Source organism: Talpa occidentalis, unplaced genomic scaffold (genome assembly GCF_014898055.3).
Source record: "Talpa occidentalis isolate TD23 unplaced genomic scaffold, MPIMG_talOcc4v2.1, whole genome shotgun sequence".
NCBI lineage: Eukaryota > Metazoa > Chordata > Mammalia > Eulipotyphla > Talpidae > Talpa > Talpa occidentalis.
The window spans coordinates 55,647,997-55,675,640 of NW_026555331.1; the positions used below are offsets into that span (position 1 = coordinate 55,647,997).

Genomic DNA, 27,644 nt, shown 5'->3' on the forward strand with positions numbered 1-27,644 from the left:
CTAGAAAATATTAAATAATATAATCAGCATTAATATGCAACAGGTATGCACCAGTATAACTATGCATGTGGGGAAATGTTGGAATGTTTCCACACTGGTTGGTAATTCCAGCCCAGAGCTCCATCCCACACCCTTAGCCCTCGTGACCCAGCCTTTCCCCTGGCACTCTTGCAGACCTCCCCATGATGGAGGAGTAATGTTTGGGACTATGGAGGAGCAAGGGGCCTCCAGGAATCACTCAGTGCTATTCCTGGGTGGCACCAGGAATTAATCAGCAGCTCCTGATGAATAAGACACAGCTATATCTAAAATCACATGTCATGTGGTTCAATTACTTCCTAAGTTCTCACAGCCGATGAGCATTCCTGGCAGTCAGGAAAGTTCAGCACATGGGGTTCCCATGAGGGGAGGCCTTTCATGGGGTAGATTTGGTGAGGGACCTGGACTGGCAGAGGATACCGTGAGGGCCCAGAAGTCAAGATGCAGGATGTGGGGAAATGGGCTAAAAGAGCAGAAAGAAAGTCTGTGTGTGTGTGCCCGAGTGTACTGTCTGGGAGAGCGCGGGTGTGAGGGGGTACTGAGAAACTGACAAGTCTGCTCAGCACAGTTTAGCTATAGCCAGTACTAGTCCTGAGTGAAACAAAGAGAGTATTTCCATTGTTTGCTTTGCCTCTTGCTCTATATCTGAGCATTGTCACCCAGAGAATGTGATCATACTTGGAGCACTAGCTGTGACATGTGATTTTAGATATAGCTGTGTCTTATTCATCAGGGGTTGCTGATTAATTCCTGGTGCCTCCCCGCCCCCAGGCCAACATCCAAATTGCTGGGCTGGATAGAATCATGAACTCCATGGAGTCTGTCATGAACAAAGGCTGGCTGATGTTGGAGTGGGTTTTATCCCTGAAGAATGTTAGGGCCCAAGTGATCATGGATTAGAAACTCAATTTGCTCTTCTGTGGATAGAGTCTGTGCAATGTTGGTCAACACTTCCCCAGAATTCCAGGTACTGCTTCTTATTTGGGGCTGGGCAGGATCCGGATCCCCCTCTCCTTCTTGAAAAAGCACAGGCCCCTCTTAGACCAATAGGCCAAGACCTGGGTCCTTGCACTCTGGGGGATGGGAGCTAGACTCTTAGCAACCTGTGCTCTGAGGGCCAGTCCAGAGCTCAGGATAGGTCTCTAGGAGCCTGAGGGAGGTGGGAAGGTTCTATAACATGGGGTGATATGGGCCTCTCTCCTTGGTTCCTCCATAGCCCCAAAGGGCTAGGAATCAGGTTATACAGGCCCAGCTGCCTGTCAGTGTCTGTGTCAGACATCAGATGCCTTCTGTGACCACTCTCTTGGCACATTAGGCCTTTCCCCAACCTACATGCTCCTTTCCAACAAAAGATATTAATTGGTGTGAATCTGTCCCAGGTCCAACGTGACTCCCCCACCTCCATTTCTCCCCCCTAGGCACCGGCCTTGTGTGCTGAACGAGACCTCTCTCCTGTGCACCGTGTGAAGGATTCACAAAAAAGCCTCCCCCAAGAGGCTGGGACTCTTATAAGAAATAAAAAACTAAGCACAATTCCAATCCTTAGGAGAGTCATCTTTTTTATCTGTTTTTCCTTGCTTGTTTCTTGTTGTCTGCCAGTTCAGAGGCAGAGACATGTCACATGATTCCATTTAAAATTGGGCTCTGGCTGGTGCTGTTTTTTCCTACCCACTGCCCATCTGCCTGCTTTATGGGCAATCCAAGTGCTGGGTAGGCTGGGAGACCCAGAGAACACACAAGAAGAACTGAAATATTCAACTGGACTTGGTCCTGACAGAGGTGATTTTATTACCCTCAATGTCCTGGAAACCCCACTGCCTCTAGCTTGAGGAGACTCCAGGCTCTGTCACTATCAAAGGTGTCTGTTAGTTAGCCTCAGTGTCCTTCTGCAAGTGGCTGTGACTTGAGTCATGGGGAGGACCTCCAGGCAGGCAGCTCATGAAGTGGGCACAGAGAGGAAAGGCTGTGTCTTCCCTGCTTGGGCAGGGATGGCAGAGAGATCAGCAGGCTGAGGATGGCCACTGGACCCCCTGCGGTAGGATCTGAAAGGTCAGCATGAGCAGGTAGGAGGGTAATCTCTGAGGGGACAGGCTGTGCCAGGCCTGAGCAGGGCTGATGATATTAAAACCAGACATTAGGATGAAAAGTGCATGCTAGGTTCTCTCTCAAAATCCTTTTAGTTTAGGTAAAGAAGCAATAAAGGCCAGATGCATCATTCTTTCCCTTTGTGAAAGCAGTCTCTCTCATTCGATGAGGAAGCCTCAGGCATATGCTTGTGGTAGTTTATTAATGTCACAAAGTATACTTTATTTTTATTTGAATTTGCCGATTAAAATGTTCTATACAAGGTAAACACTTCATCATAAAATATTTAAATTAAAAATAAATAAGTTCCACTCTACATGAATCTCCAGCTGTCACATACAAATAGGCAATATCAATTATCAATTAAATACATTACAATAAAGTCTTAGGACAGGTCTCTCACAGGTCTGGCAAAAAATCACCTGTCTACTCCCTAACTTTGTTCTGGGCCCCATTTTCTATACAGTACAAGCCTATTAGACAGTTGTTGAGACTTGTTCATCATTGAAAGAGCCCTTGACGCCAGCCTCCAAATCATGTTCTGATGGGAGGATTGGGGGTTCAGTCAAAATAATGGCTGAATGGCAGATATTGGCAACATAAAAGGCCGGAAGCCCAGGTCTCTTACCCACTGCCAGGTCTTCTTATGGTTCATTTGGATATATGGAAACTGGTTGCTTACACAGTAAAAAGTCTCACATGGCCACACAGCAGCAGCATATATATAACAGTTGAGTCTGAAAGTGGTAATGTGACTAAGTTCAAGTTCTTCTTTGTATCAAGACATGACAATTTTCAATCTAGTCTTAGGCTAAATTTCACCATGGAGTCTCTGGTTTTGTTACACAGTTGAATTAATTTAGGCTTCTGAATTATAAAATAAGCCTTTTGTGGGCAGAGTTGCAACTGCAGGTAACAACTATGCGAGGCCTCTAGTCCCCTCTATAGGCCGGAATTACTGTTGACCACATCTTTATCTCAGATTCCATCTCCATACAGCTCCCCAGGAAGCCTCTGCTAATCAACTGTCTTTAACATTTGAGATAAAAATTATTTTCTAACCTCTGTGAAAGAGATGTAACACAGGAATTGAAGCTCGACATTCATATGAGTTAGATGCTTGCAGACTAGTCATTTAAGTGCTTTAAACGGATATCTCTTAATGGGTAAGGCCACCTAATTCGTGAGTTAGAGAGATCAGGATAATGTATGTAAAGTGCTCAGTGTCATACCTGTCGCATAGTAGGCATTTAATAAATGATAGTAATTATTATCATAATTATATTATCATTTTAAGGCTACTGATATTGACACTGGAATTTATGAAAACATTTCCATTGAAAGAAAGACAGTATAATACTAGGTATTAGGTTGAACCATGTGAAATTGACAATTGCTATACCAGCGGTAGGGGCAGTGACTTGGTGGGGCCTATCCTATATCATGTCATAGCCCGTGTTAAATACAATTTACTTATACAACATTCTTTGAATGGCAAGTAATTAGTTAACATTGTATTTTTATAGATATTTATGTAAATACATTGATTTATGCTTTGAAGTCTTTTAAAATACACGAAAACACTTAAAAAAAAAGAAAAAACAAATTTGCCGAGAGAGACTTTCCTACCCCTCAAAACTTTCAAATCAGTTATTAGCAAAAGCAATACAAGTAGTACGGAAAAGTTGAGAACCTAGTTCCATTATATGGCATCTAGTCAACACAGCCTCTTAAGGCCTTGGCTTCTCCTTCTGTAGACTGGGAATATTTGTGCTATTTCTATAGAGATTTTGTGAAGATGAGTGTACATTCAAAAGTTTGAACCATAACACACCCAGGTATTAATTCAACTAGACTATGCCACTTCAGAAAACATTAGCATCCAACATTTCATTTTAATTATGTCTTTTAAAGAAAAACTGGATGTAAAAGACTAGCAAATTCATGCAATCATGCGATCATGCAAATGATTATCAAAACTGATCTTGATAATATTCTCGAGTATTAGAAGGACTAAGTAAATACATAGTGTTTTGTCATTAAAAATCGTACCTTGTCAAGATGAAATGAATGTGACAGCTGGAAGAGTAAGAACCACTGTGTGTACAAGTGCTTCAAACTTCACGATCTTAGGTTTATACCAGAAATCACATATATTAGAACGATTTACAAGGAAGAGAGAAATTGCTCACTTCCTTCCTTGGAAGTCTTTAATATGGGTGGAGAAAATTTTATTTTGGTGTGGTTCTGCTTAAAGACGTGGATATAAACTTTATAGTCTCCTAAAGCCATTTTCAGATCAATGGCTTTAATGATTCTAAGAAGGAACAGTTTTCTTTTGCCTTCAAGGGAAGTTGTTCTCCTGTGATCTACACCAAGGTGATTGGCTAGTAAGGGAGGGTGATGTGTTTGGACCCGCTACTAGTCGAGGTGGTTGTGGCTCAGTTCCAATCTGGAAGATTTTTTCCCTGTGTAGGGAACTTCGGTCAATGCAGGGCACCTGGGGAGGGTCAGCTTTAGTCAGCCTCAAACGCGCTGTTGGTAGCTCCCACATATTCTGACTTCTTCTTGTGCCTTGTCCACATTTTTCGTAGGATGCTAGGGACACCGCAGGAGGCACTTCCTGTCAGTGGAAGGGAGGCTTCTGCTCCTTGGGGAAGTGTTGGATAGTCTTCAGTCATCTTCTTGAGATGTCTGGATCTAAAAGGGTGGGGGTGAAGGGGGCAATCACTTTACTGAGTCAGACTCTTAATTTCTGCCCCTGAGTAGAGTCACCTGAGCTCTACTTCCTCCTGTGACAGGAGCCCTGTGGTAGAATTCTGCTTCCTACTTACTGTGTGACTTCTGGCAAGTAACTTAACTTGATCACCATCAGTTTCTTCATGTGCAAAATGGGGATAATTTCATGTGACTCATGGAACTTTGGGAAGGAGGAAAATGAGATAAATAATCTGATACATTGCAAGCCTCACTAAATGTTCATTTCCATCCTTACTTGCTCTCATTAGATGAAAGACTCAGTCTTTTTTTTTTCCCCCAATAGCCAGGGTCCAGGAACAGATTGAAATGAGACTGTCTGAACTTAGAAAGAAAGGTGTCTTTTAGAATTGTTTGCAATATGGATCCAAGAGATTGATCTCCATTAAGACAGTAAAGTTTTTCTTGGCTTATTTCCATACTCAGCAGCAAGTATTACTGCTCAGAACAATTTGCTACTAGGATTTAATACAATTCAAACAAGTTTTTTGCCTTTATCCAGTGCATTGAGTGACTTGCTTTTTATAATTCTTTCTAGATGACTTTCATCTAGTAGGACTTTACATCAATCTCTCCCTCCCTTGTTCCCACACAAATTTCAATGTGTGTGCCACTGATATTTTAGCCTACGGTCCTCATACATGCACATTTGACATGTTCCCAAATATATATTTTTCTGTCTACTGGATATTAAGTGTTTTTTGAAATATGATAGCATAGTTTGTGCTAAGTTCTTCACACATTACTTCATTCAATGCTGACAATAACCCCTGAGCAAGGGTACTATTAGCATCCTTTCTTTTTTTAATGAAGACATGGAGGTTTAACTAAATTGCCTAAAGTCATAGCAAATTATTAGTAGTGCCAGCCTAGCAAGCAGATCTGAGCCAAGAGTCCACACCCTTCATCATCCCTAAGCCACTTTTCTGCTCCCTGCAGTATACAGGACTGTGGTGAAGCATAAATGCATATGTGAACTGAATTGGAGAGTCTTGCTAGCCATCTTCTTAGTGAGGTGAGGGGGTTACTGGGTGATTTACTCTCTGCTATTTTAGCTGCTGGTTCTGCATTAGAGTAAATAGTAACACAGGGGTTATAAATTTAAAACCCTGTATTTTATGTACTTCTTTACCTTTGGGTAGGGGCACTTACCCTATTTCATAAGGCATTTCTGACTTAGGGTGCCTACAGGAGATTCTGAATATGGTCTGTAATTAGATTCATCTAATTAACCTAAACCCTACCGGATGATGCCTTCCAGGTCTAAAGACCAGCATTAATGAAAGGGAAATCATCAAAACCACTTCCGTATAATCCCGATGCTACAGAGGCCCAGGTTGTTGCCCTCAATAAAAGGTAATTTACAACTAGTATGGATTTTTTTTTTTTAGCATCTTGAGGGTCTGTAAACCCAGCTATCTAGTGCGCTTCTGCCTAAGAGCAGGAGTGGGTGGGGAGCCCTGTGGGTGGCAGGGCTGGGAAGTACAGGTCTTACCCTCTTGTCAGGACTGCTCCATTCTCTGAGCCTGTGGCTGCCGCCTCCTGGAGGGCAGGAGCTTTCACTGAGATCCGGGCAACAGGAGGGATCTGTTTTGTGAGAAGGGGAAGGGAATGTGAGGCTGTAGTTATGTTCCCAGCTCTGGCACTGACTGGAGCCATCTGAAAAGGGGAAGGCTAAACCTACGGCCACAGTCCTCACAATTTTGTGGGCATCAGAATCCCCTGCGGGCTTGTTAACACAGTGCAGGTGCCACTCTAGCTTCTTTTTCTTTAAAGATTTATTTATTTGTTTATTTGTTTGTTTGTTTGTTTATTTATTTATTTATTTATTTATTTATTTATTTATTTATTTATGCAAGCACTGGGTACAGTCAGAAGCGCGGGAGGGTGAGAGAATTCACCAGAGCCAGAGCGGGGAACAGAACAGGCAGACTGATGAAATACACTGCTGAGGGGAGCAGCGGGTATGGCAGGAGAGGTCTGCACGCCATGTGGGACCCTCCCCAGCAGGCGGGGATTGAACCTGCGCTGCAGAGGCTGTGGGCAGCTTCACAGCAGCGCTCAACTGCTGCGCCACAGGGGAGGCCCTGCTCTAGTTTCTGATTCAGCAGTTACAATGTGTGACTACAGGGCAGACTGAGGCTAGGTTGGCAGCCTGTTCTTTAAAAGTCCTAGAAAAAGGACTCCACTTTATCTACCAACGTGGCCTTCTGTACATGTACATGTACCCGCAGTTCCAGTCCCAGCAGGGTAGGTCTTACCTTCCCCAGTGCTCATGCCCAACTTCTCACCTTTACTCAGGTATTCCTTCACTTCATGCTGAGCTTCATCTCTGCCTGCCTTTCAATGCCACTTCCTCCGGGAAGCCTTCCCTCGGGTTGGTGGCCCAAGTTGGTTTCTCTGTCCTCACAGTACTGAGCACTCAAGTGATATGTTCTGGCATCCCACTGATTCTATCCAATTATGGTTCTCCACTTGTTTCACATGCTTGTTCAGTGTCCTAGTCCCCAAAAAGGTCGCAGGACTGTGGCAGTCTGGGACTTAATCCTGCCGGTGGCCCTCCTCAGCTCTCCTAAAGGAGGCGGCAAGTGCTCAAGAAACATGCACTGAATTGAAAATTAACAGATGGCTTAACTAAGTCTAAGTCCAGAGTCCGCTCAGTCAATGAACACAAACTTTGCTTTGTTTCTCTACCCCAAGTCCCATAGAAGGCTTAAGGTTACCACATTCTTGGAATTGCTGGGAAATTCCAGGTCAAGAACCGTGATTAACCATCCCTGTTCTCTCCAGTTAGTCAAAGGTTGTGGGTAGAGTTACTGTGCCACCTTGTGGCCTCTTGGGAGCTCTCCCTCCTCATCAAGCCAATGGGGGGTGGTGGGGTGGTGGAGGGTGTGAGGGGGGTGGGTAGGGGGGTTAGAAAGGGACGTACACCTACGCCCTCCTTAGCTCAGGAGGAAAGACCCGTCTTCCCCACTGCCTGGAATCTAATTTCCTCTAGAGCACTTCCGTATTGAATCAGATTTAGCTGTGCAGGTCCTGCATTGCTCTCCCACCCTGGAATAATAGGGCCTCAATGAACCACAGGATCCTAGCCCTAAGGTCTTGGGTCCCAAGGAAACTGTCAGTCACACTGCCTCTTCATCCACTGTGTTATTATTACCCTCCTCTCTTTGTACCCATGTCCACACCATCACCCTATTGCATCCCAACTCACTCTGGGCTCCCAGCTATAGCTCCCTCTCTGCAAGGGCCCTGAACCCTGTCCAGTGGACAGAAGCAAGTAATTCACCCTCGTCTCCTTAGCCTTGGTCTTCCTCTGGGCTCTGCTGTTCAAGATGTCACAGGCTTACACCCGTCCCTCTGTGGCAACAGCACAGCCACCCTCAGTTTCTTAGTACTAGGTTGGGGCCGGGGCTCCTAACACAACTGTATGCCCCCTTCCTGACCTTTGTGCTGTTTTCCTAGTACATGATGACCTAAATGGAAACCCTGGATTAGAATTCTTGCCTAGGCCAGGCAAAGTGCTCATATATCTGCCCATTTTGTTCCATAAGGATGTGGAAGGGGTTGGCCCAGACAATCTCCCCGGTCTTTCTTAGGTCTCATGTGGTGTGATCCATGAATTTTGAGAGTTAAAGCCCAGGATGGTGGAACCAACTTCACCTACAGCCACAAATCCAGCCTTACTGGGTTTCCCTAGAGGGTGAGGCATTCTTGCACAGAAGAGAGAGATGCATTTTTCCCAGAGGGATGCTGAGCTAGACCTGCATATGGGCCACCTGATCCCCCTTTAGGTAAGGACCAGTGTGGGGCAGGCAGTGAGTGACTCTCAGTTTCTTTTGGTGTGCAGAGACTGTGGAGGGTTACCTGACCCAAGGTCATGAACTTCAGTGTCAACTCACATGTCCTGATAGAGTGAGGAGGAATCATTAAGGCTTAGGCATGTAGGTCCAACTTTGGATGATGAGAGTGGGCCATACTTGCCCCAGGGCTCTCATGGAGGTTTGGGGCCTGCATGGCCATTCAGAGGGTCCCTCTGGCCAAACCCTTCTCCTGTCATGGGTGCTGATCCCTAACATACAGCTCAGTGCCTGCTTCTGGAGAAGCTGGCCTGTAGCAGAGGTCCTCCAGAGATGTCCCTCTTGAGATGGCAGGTGTTTCATGTCACAATGCTTGAAATGCTCACGTCTCTACCCCTGTAGGTGCCTCCTGGAAATTAGTCAAGCATTTGTACCTGGAAGAGGCCTGCCATAGAAGCCACTTCTTTCCCCCCAATACTTGAGGTGTCTGCTAGGTCATACCTCTTTTAGTTCGCCCGAGGAGCTGAGTTTCTGGCAAGAAAGAGAGCAGCAGCTAGTGGTGTGCCACAAGCTGGGAGATTTTAGGAACAAAGAACTATCAGGGATGCTTTCTAATAATCCTCAGCTGAGAACAAAGGACACTTAGTCTCTCTTCCTGGCACAGACAGGGCAAGAAGTTTAAAGCCCAACAGACACAGTTAACCAGGCTCATTTTACTTACCAAAGATTTTCCATATGCTCGATTCCCACACAGATTTGATGATTTGGGTTCAGAAATCCCCACTGCAAAGTTGAAAAAATAAGACATTACTCAGTGGTACTCTGTGTTCTGCCTCCCCCTAGTTTTGCATCAATTATCTTGTTAGCTAATCAATCACATACAGGGAATTTCTAAAGGCCTTTGTACCAAGTAGCAAAATCAGGCAGCAGGGTTAGGCAAAGGAGCAACTGCCTAGTGGGTCACCAGCACCCCAGCACTCTTCTGGGAGGACTAGAACTAAGGTCTAATAATATTATTTGTGGGGAAGCATTTGGCACTTTGTCTGGGCACAGAAGGTGCTCAGAGAAAGTTCCTTCAGGACCTCCTTCCTTTCTAAGCGTTCTAAGATCAAGAATTCAGTCTTCATAGCTGGGCTCAATCATTTAACCTATTGCTCCTGGCTACCCCTCTGTGAAAATGAGCAGAGAAGTCCTGTCTGGAGTGAGAAGCATAGCCTCACAACTGGAAGGATGGAGGTTACCAGAGTTCCTGAGACATTGGCTACACGAGAATCCTATTGATAATGCCATTACAGGTTCCCCCCACCCTAAATACACACCCAAATGTACAGTATTCCTATTTGGTTATGTTTTGGGTGTGGGAATGCTCAAAATTTTTTCTATGTAAATTAATGGTGACAGAGTTCCAGACCCCAAAGATAATCTCCCAAATCATACCAAATAAGAACATGTCACTTTTGAATAGCAGGGAAAGCCAGTATTCCTGATGCCTGAATTGCTTCTGAGACATTTCTATCCTGAAGCCTATAGCTTCTGAGAATCCAGGTGTTGAGCTGAGGGAGCCAGTAATATGTGGGGGAAAGTTGACTTTTAATATAGTCCTCTCTTGGGACAGATGTTCCAGGATGAGCCCTATTTTATCATACTCTGGTATATAGAAATAACTCCCTTCCCTCCATGGCCAAGGAAGACAACATCTTGATACCAGTTAAATGAAAAATTTAAAACTTATCAAGATAAAGTTATGATGTACAGTGTTCTAGCATATGTAATAATAGCTTGCATTGGGAGTACCTGCTAAGAGCACTTAAAATGAATAAACATTGTCTTGTTTAATCCTCACCACAACCCTAACAGGTAGACATCAAAGTAGTGCCCTCTTTCTAGATGTGGAAACTAAAACTCTAGAGATAAGAAAACAATTATGATAAAGCCAGGTATGGACATCCTAACAAATGTCAAATTGACCTATTTCGTGGTCTTGCAGGACTGGGAAAACTTTACTTAGGGACCCTCCCTAACCCAGTATGGGAGGAGTTTGCCAGGTGGAGAGACTAAACAGTGTCAGCAAAGGTTTGAGAAAATAGAATATCATGGGATAGTTATAGCTCAGGGTGTCTCTGGAATGCATTGGCGGGGACAAGAGGGTCCTGGGAGATAACCCTGGAGAAGTGAGCAGAGAATGGGTTTTGGAGGGCTTTGAGCATGATCTGAAGTGGCTGAGAGTGGAGAGGACATAGTATTAAAGCAGAGACTGAAATGGCAGATTTCTGCTTCAAAAGGACTCTTTGTGGGAGATGGCTGGCGGCTGAGGGCCAAGGTTGGCTGCTGCACTCCAGAGTTGAAGGAAGTCCCAGGCCAGGTAGTGTGAGCTGGTACCAACAGGGAGAGAAGAGGCATATCTAGGAATTGACAGTATTTAGTGTGTGAAGTGGCAGGTAAGGACAAGTGGCAAGTAAGGATGTATTAGAAACATCCTGGCAGCTTGCTGAAAAGATGGATTAGTGACTCTTGATGTGAAGGGAAGAGATTTGAAGGTGGAAGACAAGTTCTGTTTGATCAAATTGATGATGAGGACATCAAGGTAGAGAGATCTTGCAGGGACTCAATTCTCCCAGGCCCAGAGGTAGTTGTCCTTTCAGGCGTCAAGGATTGCTGCTCAAGGGCTCACAGTGAAGAGTTTCTCAGCGGGGCCTCTACCTTGAGAGTCCTTGCAATTTCCAAGAGTCCTCAGAGCATTTTTCTTCCCACATGAGAAGGCTACAGCGTCAGGAACTTTCCCTTAGAGCTCAGAAAAGAAACCAGCTCCCAGATCTCACATCCCTGGAGACTCACATCCTTCTGACTTGAGGAATGGAAGGCCCAAGATCAGTGCCAAGCCTTCCCCGTGGAGAAAGAGCAGTGGGTCTGGCTTTGACTCAGAATCCCTCCCTCTCTCCTACTGCCTCTGAAGCCTGTCAGATTGGGGGAACTGATGGAATTGAATCCATGCCCAGCTCAATCTTCTTCTTTTTTTTTTCTTTCTTTCTTTTTTTTTTTAAAACCTGACTGACTAGCACATCCCCTGCATGAGGAACTGACTGTCACGTGTTGGGAAGATTCTCTCTACTTCATAATTTACTGATAAACTAACTCAGTCTAATCTTCCACAAGCTACTTAGAAAGGGAAGAAAGTAGCCCCTAAAACCAGAGCGTTGGGAAGATGTTCTTCTCTGGGAGAAAAAGGCATTAGAGAGGAAATTAGGAGATCTGAGATTTAATTTTCAGTTCTGTTGTGAACGAGCACTGCAATCTTAGTTTCTATGGTTGCAGTTTCCTCTTCTGTAACTTGGCAGGGGGTGATTGCGGATCAGCAGTTCTCTACCTTTAGCATACATTGGCATCACCTGGGAGGTTTGTTAAGCCATAGACTGCTGGGCTCCACCTCAAAGTCTCTGATTCAATAGTTCTGGGGTGGGATCCCAAATTTGCCTTTCCCAGCAATTTCTGTTGTGATTCTGCTGCTTCAGAGACCCTACATTGAGAACCACCCATTATATCATCTCTAAATCCTTACTAATCAATATGTTGTTCTGGGACAACATCTGGAAGTGTCTTGGAAACAAAATCTGGGACTCTAACCAGTCTTATTTAGAATCTGCGTATAAACTCATCAGAATCTGCATACAAACAAGGTTCCTATGTGATTCTTTTGCACATTAAAATTTGAGGTACATGACTCTAAATTCACTTTAAGATTATGTAGGTAAGGAGATTCTCTGATGACTCAAGGGGCTCAGTCTCAGCACTATCAAGCTATCAACTGCCACTGCAGCATAAGTTCGATTCCCAACCAGGGAGCTGACCCACATGGTGCAGCAGACTTCTCCTGTCTGGCCTGCTACTCAGCAGTGTATTTTATTTAACCTGCCTGTTCTGTTCCCCACTCTATCTCTCGCGAACCCTCTCACTGCCCCTGCACCTCTGACCTACACCCTAGCTCTTGTATGCATTAATAAATAAGTCTTAAAAAAAAGATTATGTAGTTAAGATAAATACTCTTTTTCTCTTTCTACATACACATGCACCCACCCACCCACCCAAATATAGAAACAGAGAACATTATATCTCCTTTTAATTTGCAAGGCAGATTGTGGTTTTCCTAATGTTTTCATTCGACTGACATATGTGTATATATAATCACTCAGCTAGAGAATAGATCTTGATTTTTGTGTTCTTATATGTAGGCACATAAGACTAGGATAAGTTGCTAGTGATCAAAGAAACCTTAGCAACCAGTGTCCATGAAGAAAGGAGAAGATGGATGGATGAAGTGACATATTTAAAGGAGCCTTATTATCAGTTCTTGTAACATGCAAAATTGTGAACATCCAAAAACTTTAAGGACATCCTAGGGCTTCCCTGGTGGTGGAAGGGTTTAAGATGCAACCCCTGAAACCACTGCAGCATGAGTTTGATCCCCGGCCCACCAGGGAGCTATCCACATGGTGCAGCAGACCTCTCCTGCCGCGCCTGCTGCTCCCCTCAGCAGTGTATTTCAGTCAGTCTGCCTGTTCTGTTCCTCACTCTGTCTCTGGTGAATCCTCTCACCTCCTGTACCTCTGGCCTGTATCCCAGTTCTTGTATGCATAAATAAATAAATCTTTAAAAAAAAAAAAGAACATTCTAGCTTTCTATTGTGTATCTTTGGAGTTAAAATACACAACGTTAGGCTGGGGGCATAACAGGAGTTATCTAAGCCAGCAATTAAAGCAAAATATCCCAAACTTCAGTGGGCGAGACCCAGATTTTTGTAACTCGGGGTAGAAGTCACTTTTAAAAATAGTGTTCAAGGTAAGATGATCGAGTTTGTAATTTTCAAAACAGATGTGTCCTAAGTTCTTTTTATAGATTGTTGAAATAGACTGTCATTCAAATTTAAAACGGTGAGAATTTAAGATGGCAGTATATGAAGTGTCTGTATAACCACACAACGTACATTCTGCCTGTAAAATAAAATAAAAAAAAATTCAAGCTTCTTTTGCACCCGGAGTCATGTCGTTGCTGCTTTTCTCTTCCCCAGAACAGAGTGGTTTCATCTCCTTCTGAATCCAGTAGGGCTTCCTGTGAGCAAGACGGTAGATGATAACATCTTTGCTCATCGCACACCCAGAAGGGAGTGTTTTATAGGTAGAAAGTGTTATGTGCTGCTGCTGTAGCTGGGGTCGAGAGCAGGTGCTTAGAGTAGGAACCACATCGTCCCAATGCCACCGTGACAGGGACGCCAGCGAGGACACAGCAGAGAACACACAAGCCAGGACATACACCCTACCTGGCTTCTCAAAGTGGATCATCATCCCCTCACTTCCTGCCCCAGCCCCCGGGAGGTTCCTGGCCTCCAGCTGTATGGATGCACTTACCAGACCTGGTGGGGACTTTCGCCTGGTGTGGTCCTGGCTGCCTTGTGGTCTGGAACCTGCTGGACCTGCGGGCCTCTAAGTCGCTGCGGTCCCTACGGTTAGGCAGCAGCTCCAAGGGCCTGGGGGCGTAGAGGTCTGACTCGATCACCACCTGAAGGGGGGAAAAATGCCACTTAGCTGGTTCCCTTCCTTGGTCTCAGGACCCAGGCCCAGGCTGAGGACCAGGACTGCAGCATTTCTGATAGATCTGTACAACCAGGGAATTTTTGAGCCTGCCTTATTCCAGTGAATGTCAGAAGCAGTGAGAAAACTTGGGGGTAGGACACTGGCCAGAAATAGTTGGCTGTTCAAAATGTCAAGTGATGCCATGAAGTAGGAAAATCAAGCTATTGGGGATTTCTCATCAGCAGTTCCTTCTTAGAGTTAGAAACCTGGGCCATAAGACCCCAAATCCAGGGAAGTCATCAGCCCCAGGGGTTGATGTGGCTTCATACAGAGCAGGCTATTTGAAAAGAGGCGTGTTCTGGAAATCTGGATCTCACAGTCTTTGTATCAAAGTGGACTCCCTTGTTTGTTCAGAGGAGGCTTTAGCAGAGGAGGCTTTTGCTCAGAGGAGGCTTTAGGAAGACCTACAGTTTCTGGGTTCTTTAATTTTGAAAAGAAGGAAACTGGTAGCAAAACAGAGCAGTCTCAGTTCCCAAATGATCCTTTTCTTCCACCTTGCAGCAGAGTGCATGGGTCAGGGTGGAGCTGAAAGAGGAATGGCCACTATATGTGATTCAAAAGGTGGAAATCCCTGTAAGCCAGAACAGAGTGCTACATGCCAAGGCATTTTTGGTAATGGCACCTTGTTGAATAGTTATTTAGTGTAGCCTATTAAGAGAAAATATGCTTTTTGTTATGGTCCACCAAAATGGGCCTTAACAATTATAATAAAGTACTCAAATTATTGAAACCATTTAAATGTAAAAACTGGATAATGCTGTATTTTATCTTAGTACAAGGAGTGAGGAAGGGAATCTTTGCAGTTTTTGGCCCCTGGCCTGCTTGTTTTATACATGTTCAGGATATGGGGGTAATTCAAGCTGAATTTCTTCACTCCTTTGAAGCTGGAGGTTAGACGCTCCAATATTACACTGAGGCTTCTTTGAGGTCTGCATTCACATACTGGCTTGCTCTTTTCTTCAGCAGATACCTTGTGAGGCGCCATCTCTGCCAGATCCTGGGCTCTGGGAATGTGTTTGTGAGTGAGGTGAATCCATCTCAGCCCTTACAGTCCAGCCTTTGATGGATCCTTCTCACTAGTACGCAAATAACCATGTGTTACTTTTGGAGGACGCTGAAGCAGGTAAGACTGAATTTTCAAAACCATCATAATAGGGTGATATTTCAATTCAGTGTAGAAAAATGGGCCCTTTAATAAATATTGTCGGAATAAATGTCAGGCCACTGGGAGAAATGGATCCCTCACCACACTTCTCATACCAAAGTGAGTAACAAGTAGATCAAAAATACTTGTAAGAACTGGTCCAACCACTATGGAGAGCTGTGTGGAGATGTCTTGACCTGCTAAACATAGAGCTTCCATATGATCCAGCAATTCCACTCCTAGGTATTTACCCAAAGGACACAGAAACATCAATTCCAAAGAGCATCTGCACCCCTATGTTTATAGCAGCACTGTTTACAATAGCTGAGCTTTGGAAACAGCCCAAATGCCCAAAAATAGATGACTGGATCAAGAAGATGTGGTACATATACACCATGGAATATCACTCAGCATTCAAAAAAGATAAACACATGCAATTTGCAGCAACATGGGTGGTGCTGGAAGGGATCATGCTCAGTGAAATAAGCCAGAAAGAAAAAGAAAAATATTGGATGGTCTCACTCATAGCAGGAATCTAGAAAACCTATATAAGGGACCAGGAAAAAGAATAACTATAAGAAAGAAAATATCAAAATCAACAAACAACTATGAACCTGAGACACTCTATGAGGGGTGGGGGCGGGGAAAGGAGGGCTTGGGGTCAAAATAAGGGGGTTGTAATTGTATGGGGAATATAAAAATAAAATTTAAATAAAAAATACTTGTAAGAGTTAATTCATGAAAACCTGGAATTGAATATAGTCCAATACAATGCTTATTACATATAATGGGAAATTATCTGTATGTACATAGAACCCGTACAAATCAAGAAAGAGGAAAAACCAATAGAAGCCGCCCTCAGTCACTGGGAAAAAAATTTAATAAACATGTCTGGGTATGAATGTTAACTAGAAATATCGTGGTGATTATTTCATAATCTAGATGAACTTCAAACCTTTTAAGTTGTACACATGAAACTAATATAAGGTTATATATCAGTTATACCTCAATAAAAAAGAAATAGAGCAATGGGGACAACATGAGCTAGCAACTGACAGTAGAAGTACATATGACCAAGAAACAGGAAAAGATGCCGAATAGCATCCAAAATTAAATAAATGCCAATTAAACAATAATTGTTTTGTTCCCTTTATCAGGTTGTCAACGAAGAATGACTTCGTTTGGGATCAAGCAGACCTGAACTCAAACCCCAGTTCTGATACTTTGGATTATCTGGACAGGGGTAAGTCCTGCTTATCTTGGCTATATCGGGCTGTAGTAAATGTCTACATTAGTGAAGATTTTAGCAGCACAGCCTGCTCTCTTTCTTCATGCTTCATATTTATCTATAGCATCAACAAGCAGTTCGTGTCTCCCAAAGAGGAAAATAAGAGAAGCTGTCATTCTTAGTTTAGAAAATTAATATCTCAAATTTGGCCTTATCTGGGTTAAAAAATTAACTCTTCTCAGACCGATTTTTGGACCCATACCCAGACTTATTCATTCTGTGCCTTGGAAGAAAGCTGATGATCATTCAGGAACATTTATGATCAGTTCCCTTTCTCTTCTGGGTGCTACAGAAGGTGCTATTTCTGTTAGGTTTTCAGCAAGCCTTCAGGGCAGGCTGGGAGTCTCTCCCCTTTTCCTTCCTTCCTCTTAACACTATGCTCTGCCAGGATATTATGCAGAGGACTGGAATTTCCTGGATTAAAGGTAGTTCATTCTTAGACTGACATACTGCCTGGCCTAAGGGCCCTACCCTTAGGCCTATGAATGTAAATCTCTAGCTTGAGCAGGAAAAATCTGAGCTTCTTTACCTGACACCGAAAGGGTTTTAGATAATGGTCTTTCACAGATATTTCTTATTTCATTTTGATGTTTTCAGGATCCTTTCAAGAAAGGAGGTGTGGGGAATGGTGTGTTTTTAGACCCACTTTGATGAAAGAGAAAGTAAGGTGGATGTGAAGCTGGAGAAGTCCCCGGGGAAGAGCCAGCATTTCCTCTTCTGGAAGGGAAGCAAATGTTTCCTTTCAGGGACAAGAAACACCACTGTTGTAATTCTTTCTCTGCATCTGGGTGTGGGAGAAGAGAGAGGAAGGAATGGGTGGCGAGGCATTAACTGCTCAGCCCAACATCTGGATGTAGGGAGAGGAGGAGAGGAAATGAGGCTGGCTACTTCCCAAGTCATGACTAGTGCGTCTTCAGGGTATCTTCTCCAGACCCCAGAAAGATCCTTATAGAGGGAAAGGAAAAAGGAGAGGGCCTGACTGGGAAATTTTCCTTTCGTAGGTAGCCTGGTGTTTGGTTCTTATTTCCCACAATGATGAGGCTGCTCATGCCAAGGCTCCTGGGCTGTACATTAGACCCACACTAGGGAACAGACAGCTAGAGATGGAACAGTGTGTGGCTGTGCCCTGGGTTCAGTAGAAATTTTTTTTTTTCATAGGATGCTACAGAGAGGGGAATCTCTGACAACAAAGCTGTGCAGAGAGGAAAGAAAATTTGGAATGGAAGAAAACTGACAGAGACATGGTAGCCCAATAGGTAAGAATAGATACTAAGAAGAACTTCAGCCAAAGGAAGTCATAAACGTTGGTCCATTCGAGTACTGAAAAATAGGGGCAATTTTCTTGGGCAAGAAAATCAACCACAATTGCTTTCAGACAACCAAGTTAGAGAAGACAAAAGAGAACTCAAAGGGAAGTGGAGAGCTAGTTGCATGAGGAAAGAAGATCCGAGACAGTATTTCCTCTTTGGGACTTATTTTTCCATCTGCAAAATGATGGTCTCTTCTAATTTGAATATTCTGTGCAGCTGGGGCTGAGATTTATAAGCAAAGGATGCGCTAGGCTGTTAAGGGAAATCAGCTATTCAGAGAAATCAAAGGCTAGAGGGGATTTCTAAACTGTCTCACCTTTGATGATAAAACCCTAGCTTCATATTTTTGTTATTAAAAGCAATTTTTATATGTATTCATATACTAAAGTCATATCTTTTTCTTCTGAGTGAAAGTATTTTTGGGAAGAAAAGTCATAAACTATGAAGATGGCAATCTTCATCAAAAATTTCTGCTCCTGGGATCCTGAGGGTGTGACTCAGGGAGACTGTGCCCCAGGTTTTGTCAGCTTTGTGTATCTAATGCCAGTGACTTCACTGTCACCACTGAGAACTGTCTCTTTTGTTTATATTCAACATCCCCTAGAAATTATAATGATTTTGTTTTCATTTTAAAAGCTTTCCTGGCCATCAGTTTATCCTTATAAAGCCAGTGTTGGGATAATGAGTGATTCAGAGAGGCATGAGGTTAAATATTCAAGGCAAGAACTTGGTAGAGGACTAAATATTCTTATTTCTCAAATTCCTGAGTTGTGAATAATTTGTGCTCCTTCAAATTCAGAATAATGCCAAACTCAAGCTCTTGACCTAAAGTTCTATTGTGAAACTTTTCTTAAATTCTCCATCACTTACAGATAACCCCTTCCCTTTCCTTTCTGTTTCTACCCACTCCCCAAATACTCCCCAAGAGTATTTTTCTTCAAGACTGTGGATTTAAGTTTTCAAGGATCACAAGGAAGATAATTTCTTCCATTACAACAATGTTCCATCCATCAGAAACTCTTTTCTCCTTGTATAAAATATTCCTCACAGCCATTTGAGGAATGGCTTTCAACATGATCAGTAAGTCTATGAAAAGATGAAGAGTCATATTAGTAAGTAAAGAAATGTAAATTAAAACAATGCTTTCACCTATTAGATTGTCAATCATTAACAACGTTGATATGTAACATGTCAATTATATCTCAATTAAAAAAAGAAAGAAGACATTTAGTCAGATGATAGGAACATTAAAAATCTCTATAGCCACTGCCAAATTGCTAGTAACTTCCCCCACCCCCCCACCCCACATCCCTTTTGTTAAGAGGCACTAGCAATTTGGCAATGGCTATAGAAGTTTTAATGGTCACGTCATTTGACTAAATGTCTTCTTTCTTTTGACAGAGACATAGTTGACGTGTTATATTTATTGGTGATATGGTTAAATTATGAATTTAGAGAGCTTCAAATTTGGTTTGGGTAAATAAATTATAGTACATTTATACAATGGTGTATTATATAGCCATTATAAAGAGTGGAGTAGATGTATGTAAAGATGTTCAAGATTTACTGTTTAGTAAAAAAAGCAAATTGTAACAAAGCATGTTATCAAACATAAAGTATAATTTTTTTAGTATATGGAAAATTTTCACTGAAAAATGCCAATGTTATTGAATGCATAGCATGTGTTAGGCTGTGGACTAAGCACTATGTATATGTTAAATCATTCATTTCTTCCAGTGGTTCATGATATATGTGCTCTTATTATCCTCATTTTAATGCTAGGGCAGTTGAGTCACAGAATGGTTAGGTCCAAGGTCACATAGGTAGATATAAACTGGGACTTAATTAAGCTCAGACAGTTTGTCTCAGGAGACAGCATTTCAGGATTTTCTGATGCTATATTTTATATCTTTGTCATGTTTGAGATTTTATAATGGGCACATAGAATTCTGGGAATTTAAAAAGTAATAAATGTATATAAAAACAGCAATGACAGGGCCTCTCTGGTGGCACAAGGGGTTAAGTCTCAGCACAATGAAGCTATCAGCAGCCACTGCAGCACAAGTTCGATTCCTGGACAGGGAGCTGACCCACACGGCCCAGCAGACCTCGCTCATTAGCTGCTCCCCTCAGCAGTGTATTTCAGTCAATCTGCCTGTTCTGGGCCTCCCCTGGTAGTGCAGTGGTTGAGCACTAGGCTGCGAAGCTGCCCCCAGCCTCTGCAGTGCCAGTTCGTTCCCAGGCCACCAGTGAGGGTCCCACATGGGGCGCAGAACTCTCCTGCCACGTCTGCTGCTCCCCTTAGCAGTGTATTTCGTTGGTCTGCCTGTTCTGTTCCCGCTCTGGCTCTGGTGAATTCTCTCACCCTCCCGTGCTTCTGACTGTACCCTGTGCTTGTATAAATAAATAAATAAATCTTTGGGAAAAAAAGGGCAACTGTTAAAAACTAAAATTAAAAAAAAAAAAAATCTGCTGTTCTGCTCCTGGGTCTGTCTCTGGTGAATCCTTTCCCCCTCCCCCACACCTCTGGCCTATACCCCAATTCGTGGATGCATAAATTAAAAAAAAATCAATCTTTGGGGGAAAAAAACAGCAATGACAAGTTTCCATCTAATTACCAGGACACTTAAAAAGATTTTTTTTTTGAAAATGGAGAATAGGATTTTAAAAATTGAGATGCTTATAAGTCAAAACTGTGTTCTATGAAAATTGCCAGAGAAATAGAAACTCCAATATTACCAAGAAGAAACAATAAGCAGTTTAAAATAAATCTTTGAAATTAAAATACAAAGATGCATTAACAACTTTTATAACGCGAAATCTGTATATAAAATGAAAACTTCACAGCATCATTAAGCTCTCAAGACATGCAAATTAATTTAAAGGTAATGCATATGCTTATTAAAATAGCAAAAGATATTGCAAAAAGTAAAAGTTAATGTTGGTGATATTAGACATAAATGGAAAAACATTATTTCAGCAACTGTTCAGAATTCCTAGTAATATGTAAAAAAAAAGTAAGCAGAAATAATTAAAAAAAAATTCCACATCTCGCACAGAATCTCTCATAATAGTAAGAAGGCAAATATTTGATGAATGGGTGGATAAAAGAATGGATAAATGGATGGATGGATGGAATTGTTCTTATTTTTTAACTGTTAATTTTACTTTGAGGTCTATGCATCAAGAAATTAACCCAAAAGAAAAGAATAATATTTTGTACAAATGAATTCATTGCACTGCGATTTAAAATAGTGGGAAAAAATGTAACATTGTAAAGGCCAAAAATAGGAGAACACCTAGGTCAGCGATGCTATAAACACATCATTGACTATGCTTGCATAACAAAAAAAAAAGTGATGGTAGGTATAGATATAGATAGATAGTATAAGATTTAACCTCTGTGTTCAGGGGGAAATGTAGAAGAGGAGGTCCAATTCAGAGCTGTTTGGTGTTTGTTGACATTGGTTAATTATTTTGGTCAACTGGAGGACAGAGAATTTAACAATAATGACATAAGATATAGAAAACTTCCTGGTTATGGAGAGCAGGGAGAGAGAGTGAAGAAACTAGACTTTGCTTTTTTAACTGACTATTATCAAAAGGATCAAAACTGAAGTGCCTTACATTCTTGGTCAAGATGTGTTGAGAACTTTTGACTCTTCTTCTGCCTGGACTGGACACTGCAAAGAGAGAGAAATGGTTTTAGAGAAGGCCTGTGAGGCTGATGTAGCTACAATAACAATCCCAGAATGGGGCAGGAATATAGACAAGGGGGAAAGAACGAAGAGGTGGGGTGCAATGGCAATTTTAGGTGTTACATGGTCAAGTGCACCAAAGTTCATAGCAGCATTATTTGTAAGAGCCAAAATGTGGAAAGAACTCAAAGGTGGTAAGTGGACAAAAAAAAATGTGCCACATACCTAATATTTTCCAGCCTTAGAAAGGAATGAAATTCTGACTCATGTTACAATGTGGATAAACTTTAAACACAATAAGTTAAGTGAAATAAGTCAGATAGGAAAGGACAAATATTCTGAGTCCACTTTTATGAGATACCTAGAGTAGCCCAGGGAAAGACAGAGGAAGTAGAACGGAGGTTACCAGGACCAAGGGGAGGAGTGGGTGGGAAGCTATTGTTGGATAGAGTTTCTGTTAGGGATGATGAAAAAGTTCAGAACTGGATAGTAGTAATGGCTGTGCAACAATGTGAATGTACTTAATGCCACAGACTGTGCACTTAAACCTGGTTAAGTAGTAAGATTTATATCATGTGTATTTTACCACAGTTAAAAAATGCTTAGAATATCAACTGTAAGAATGTAACTTGGTTGGGAAAAGGTGTGTATTTTGTTGAAAATGGAGACACCAGTCATCTCTTTCTAAATTGTTTCTGTATGATTTATTTGGAACTGAAATCTCACAAGGTCACTGCCTTGTCTAGGATGAAAATGACTTCTTATCAGATAGGACATTAGATGAGCATGTGGTGACGTTCCAGAGATCACCTGCAGTCATGAAACCAGGGGCATAGCTAATAGCCAGGGCTTCCTTTGACTTGGATGTGAATCCTAATGTGGCCACTTGCCAGTTATGTGACTCAAGCAAATTACTCACCCTGTCTAAGTCTTGCTTTCCTCATCTGTAAGGCAAGGGCAAGAATGGCATCTACTTCACAGGGCTGTGGCAAGGATTAAATGAACTAACCTTTAGAAACCCTTGGCCAAGTGCCTGGCAAAGTGTAAGTTCTCAGGAACTCATGGTGTTTTTACAATGTCATTTTTTTCTCTGCAACATGAGAGCAGGTGGAAGGAATAGAGACTGTAACATTCTGGAGACTGTAATATTTTGTTAAGATTCTCTTTCTGGAGTTTTCTCCATTTCCTCCTCTGCTTGTCCTGGCCAACCTCTCCTCATAGTTACCTATCCCCAAGGGAATTATTTTGAATGTTGTGGTACTGCCCAGCCTAGAATCAAACCCAAGCTGATGTGCCTCAGGAAATAACTTCTGGTACAACTTCTTGGTAAAACCACAGCTTTTATCTTCATATTTTCTGTGAATTGTGTCTATGAAATCTTTCCCTTAAAGTGCTCTTTTTCTCTCTAGAGAGTAAAAATACACACTTGTCCTCAGTTACAGATGATCTATTTATAGCGTGTGCCTTTAAAATACATAAGAAATACCATAACATTTGCTGTTGCCATGTTTTGGTGAGATATTAAGATGACTTGGATTAAAAAAAAATGTAGATATTAGGTTGAACCCAATACATGTCTGTGTTTGTGTGTTGGAAAGAAGGATATAATACAACAATAATAAATGTAATAATAGCTTTCATGGAGTTTTACTAGGTAATAGTTTGTTTTCTTTGCCTTTCTTTACCTTTCACTCCTCACAGAAGCTCTAGTAAGTAGGTACTCTTCATTAACTCCACTTTCTAGATGGGCATACCGAGGGGTAAAGGGCCACACTGCTGACAGTGAAACAGTCCTATGCTCTCTTTTTCTTTTTTAAAGATTTACTTATGCATACAAGAACTGGGGTACAGGCCAGAGGTACAGGGGGTGAGAGAATTCACCAGAAACAGAGTGGGGAGCAGAACAGGCAGAGTGACTGAAATACACTGCTCAGAGGAGCAGCAGGTGAGACAAGAGAGGTCCTCTGCACCATGTGGGTCACCTCCCTGGCTGGGGATTGAACTTGTGCTGCAATAGTTGGAGACAGCTTCACAGTGCTGACGCTTAACCCCTTGTGCCACCAGGGAGGCCCCAAGTCCTACACTCTTAGCCACTAACCCTCCACGGAACTTTGTACGGAAAATCTTGCGGCCATGGCATGCTGAATAAACATGGTTAAACTAGCATTTGAGAGAGGACTAACCATGAGTTACTAATTCTCCGAGTCGAGAAGTGATAACATTGTTTTCTCTCAGTGACAGTCTTCATCTTCAGCTTGATGGCTTTGGAGAAGGCAAGATGAGGCAAAAACAAGTAGAAAGAGGTGGACTTCATCCACTTACGGTCTAATGTAAAACTACAACTATTCCTTTTCTGAGATAACTTGTGAGCAGTGAAATTTCTACGAATATTGATGAATACTTGGTTTAATATTGGGAGGTGGCCAGGAATAAAAATAGCAAGAAAGGAATATAGAATTAACTAGTCATCTTTAACATATTTATTGTTTATTTATTGTTTTAAATATGGAATAAAAATAAAGCTCATTTTGTAAATGATGTATTTAATGGTGTTTACTTCACGAGGTGCTGTTCTAGATACTTTATATATTAACTGTAGGATGTAAGTTCTCGTTCTACCTTTTATAGAAGTAAAGACTTAGGCTCAGAGAGGTTAAGTAGCCTGCCACAGGTCACACAGCAGAGAAGTGGCAGTATGCTATGCTAAACAAATAGTCAACAGCCCTATTTTGAATGGTTTGATTCAGATGAAGTGTTTCATTGCTTCTGAAATGCACACTAAGTTTTGTTTTAAAAATTCATTTGGCATTGACTTTTTTTCTCCCTTTAAAACAATTTTAAGTGGAAAAATACAGAAAATAAGCATCTTTTAAATTTTCATACTTGCTTCCAATTTGTTTTCTTCTCGTGAAAAAGAAGTAAAACATTACAGGCAAAGTTTCAGTTCCTTTTCTATGCTCCCCAGATCCTGCTTCCCTCCCTCTTTCCTCAGGGTACTAAGATCACTAATATTATCTGTAAGATCGTTGGCCTATGTTTTCATACTTTTCTTTAGATATGATTCATACATAATGTATAATATTGTTCTGAATTTCTAGATTTAATAAATGCTATTCTACATACCCATTCTTTCAGTCTGCCTTGTTTTTCACTTAATATTATGCTTTTGTGACCTGCATCCATACACACAGATCTAGTTCATTCCTGTTGTCTGCTGTGGAGTATTCCATAGGATAACACCACATTTTATCCCTTTCCTTCTTTGTGAACATGTAGAGTATTTTCAGTTTTACCCTAGTAGAATCAAGGTCACTGACCATCCCATGTGAGAGTATTTATCTAGAAGTAGAACTGCTGGGTCAGAGGATCAGCTTTGACTTGCCAGGTATGGTTCAGAGTCTCCAGAGAGAATTTCACTTCCTACATGTGGGAAGATTCCTTGCTTTTTTATCTTTCTATTTGGCAATAGATGCCTAAAGCTTAATTTATGTTTCACTGGCTACCTCTTTGTGGCGAGACTGAGTCTCTCCCTTCCCCCTGAGCAATGGCCCTGTCAGTGGCTGACACAGCAAGAAGAAAGGAATTGTTTGAACAGGGAGTCACAACACCAGCAAACATACAGCCCACTTCATTCAAGTCTGACAATGAGACAGGGGCTAAGCCTGAATTCTGGGCTCTCCCAACAAGACAGGGGCTGCAGGGAGAGGACAGAGCAGCAGGAGAGGAGGCTGAGCTTTGGAGGGGAAGAGGGAACTATCCAGGAAGCTGACACCTGGGGTCAACTGAGCTCTCACAAGAAACCCTTGGGGACTTGATACCCTTCACCTGGGGGCACAAGGACTCACAAACTCACACTTTTGGATAGCATTAGTTCCAGGCTAAATTTGGGAGTGTGGCCCGTGGGCCTGTGTAAAGACTAACCCCAGGTTTGGGCATTATTTGACCACTTCAATGGACTTTAGGCCACTGCTGGGCATATGTCCCTTCACATGTCATGGCACAGTTAGAAATCATACTTTTGAGCCAGCTGGTCCTCCTTTCAGAACCCACTTGCTTGCTGGAGAAGATGAAAGAATCTATCTAGCTGCCCTGGGAATTTCGCTTTCATCTCTGCTTCCTAAAACAATGACTTGCTGTCACTCTCATTTGACATATTAAATTAAATTACGCCAAACAGGGAGTATTTAACTAACCTCCTTTCTTCCTTAATGGATTGTTTCTCAGTGATTGATGTTTATTCATGTGCCTCCTTTTCAGAAACAACAACAAATATCAAAACAGAGAACCCCTCGGAACTCAGAGACCTAAAGGGAGTCCAGAGTAAAATGGCACGTGATGGTCCTCTCCCCGCTGCATAAGGTGTCTCTCTCATTAAGAAAACAGTCAAGGTCAATTTTACTCACCCTTGGAAGGAATCACCGTAGTGAAAACTTCTATATTTTCATCACTGCAGCTGTAAATCTGATGCATCATTTCAACCTTTTTTCCTCCAAAAGTGCCTGGGAACCGGAGGCCTCTCTCTGAACCCCTAGCCGCGAGGTTTCCTAATCCAGTCTGCCTCAGGGATCATTGTGCAGGTCCACAAAAGACAGGCTGGTGCTGTGATCTCATCTCATTCCAGAGTCTTCACTGCAACATTTTCTAATCCCATCTGTCTTTTTTTTTTTTTTTTTATGAATCCTATTATTGCAAACCTTTGATTGAGCGTGGAGGCTACAGTCCCCTCCCAGTCAGGATGTATTTAACATTTTTATTTCGCTGTGTCTGCCGCAGTGAATTTGGAAGTCTTTTGTGAAGTGATGATGAAGTGAAATCGCCTACTCGCCAAGCTTGGCTGGAGAATTTCACCAAAAAGGAAATGTGAATTTTGGTACCAGCTATTCCCCTCTACATTTCAAAATTGAAGGGGCTTTTTTTTTTCTGAAGAACTAGATATTCAGTAGTTTGTCATGTGTTAATTTGGCTTCCGTCAAAGTTTCTATTTTAAACAAAAGGACTGTTTCTCCCGGAGCGTGTTTGCCTCACGCCTGTAATGACAAGGCTGACATTTCTACGGAGCTTCATGCTTAGTCTCCTGGTAGAATCTTCAGGTGCTGGCAGGGACGTGGTACCAGGTAGTAGGGAGACACTCAAAATGCCTATTAGAGAAAGGTGTATTTTTTTTTAATCCTAAACATCCTAATATTTTGGGATTCTGTATTTTGTCCCACATATTCTTTCTATAATATCTATATAATATAATCTATATGTCTATACAAACACAAATAACATGACTGAAACATGTGAATTTTGTCAGTCATTGTCTTTCCTTGCATCATTCAAGATTTTCTTCTTCATATTTATAATGATGATGATGTAATAATAATAATATAGTTGCCATTTAGTAAATGCTTGCTAAGAGTTGGGAAGTTTAATATCTAGTCTAATCTAATGTCTACAACTACCCAATGAAACTAGCTATTTTTTTTTTTTTTTGGCCATCTTTTGTGTGAAGAAACTGAGGCGTGAAGAGATTAACTTGCTCAGGATTAAAATACCTAGTTCATAGCAGAAGTAAGATTTAATCCCTCGCTTGATTCCAACGGCAATACACTTAGTCACTAATTTAATTTTATTTTTCACTTTCAAAGCCTCTGCTCCCAACTCCCACTTTGAACCTGGGGAAACTGAGCATAATATTTTACACTTGGACTTGGGTTTCTATAGCAGAAAAATTGGGGGCATTTATTTATCAGTTAGTTGTCAATATTACACCTATGTCTCTGAGAAGTACACCCAGCCACAGAAGATAGCCTTGGGAGGCCATGTTTAATCTCTGAATTTGGCCTCTTGGGTACATTTCACTGGACCAGAGGGGACTCCTAACTCAAACTGTTGCCCCTTGGAAATGGAAACTGGG

The 27,644-nt window shown here is 42.1% G+C and overlaps 1 protein-coding gene across 1 annotated transcript; it reads right to left on the reverse strand.

Moving 5' to 3' along the window:
• Nucleotides 1-4,069: 4,069 nt before the first annotated feature.
• VXN (vexin) lies at nucleotides 4,070-26,218 on the reverse strand. The gene is made up of 6 exons (XM_037506631.1): nucleotides 26,149-26,218; nucleotides 21,675-21,730; nucleotides 14,081-14,231; nucleotides 9,403-9,464; nucleotides 6,377-6,468; nucleotides 4,070-4,824 (listed from the first exon to the last, which is right to left on the reverse strand). The coding sequence occupies exons 1-6, from the start codon at nucleotides 26,216-26,218 to the stop codon at nucleotides 4,641-4,643; spliced, it is 615 nt and encodes a 204-aa protein (XP_037362528.1). The 3' UTR covers nucleotides 4,070-4,640.
• Nucleotides 26,219-27,644: the final 1,426 nt, after the last annotated feature.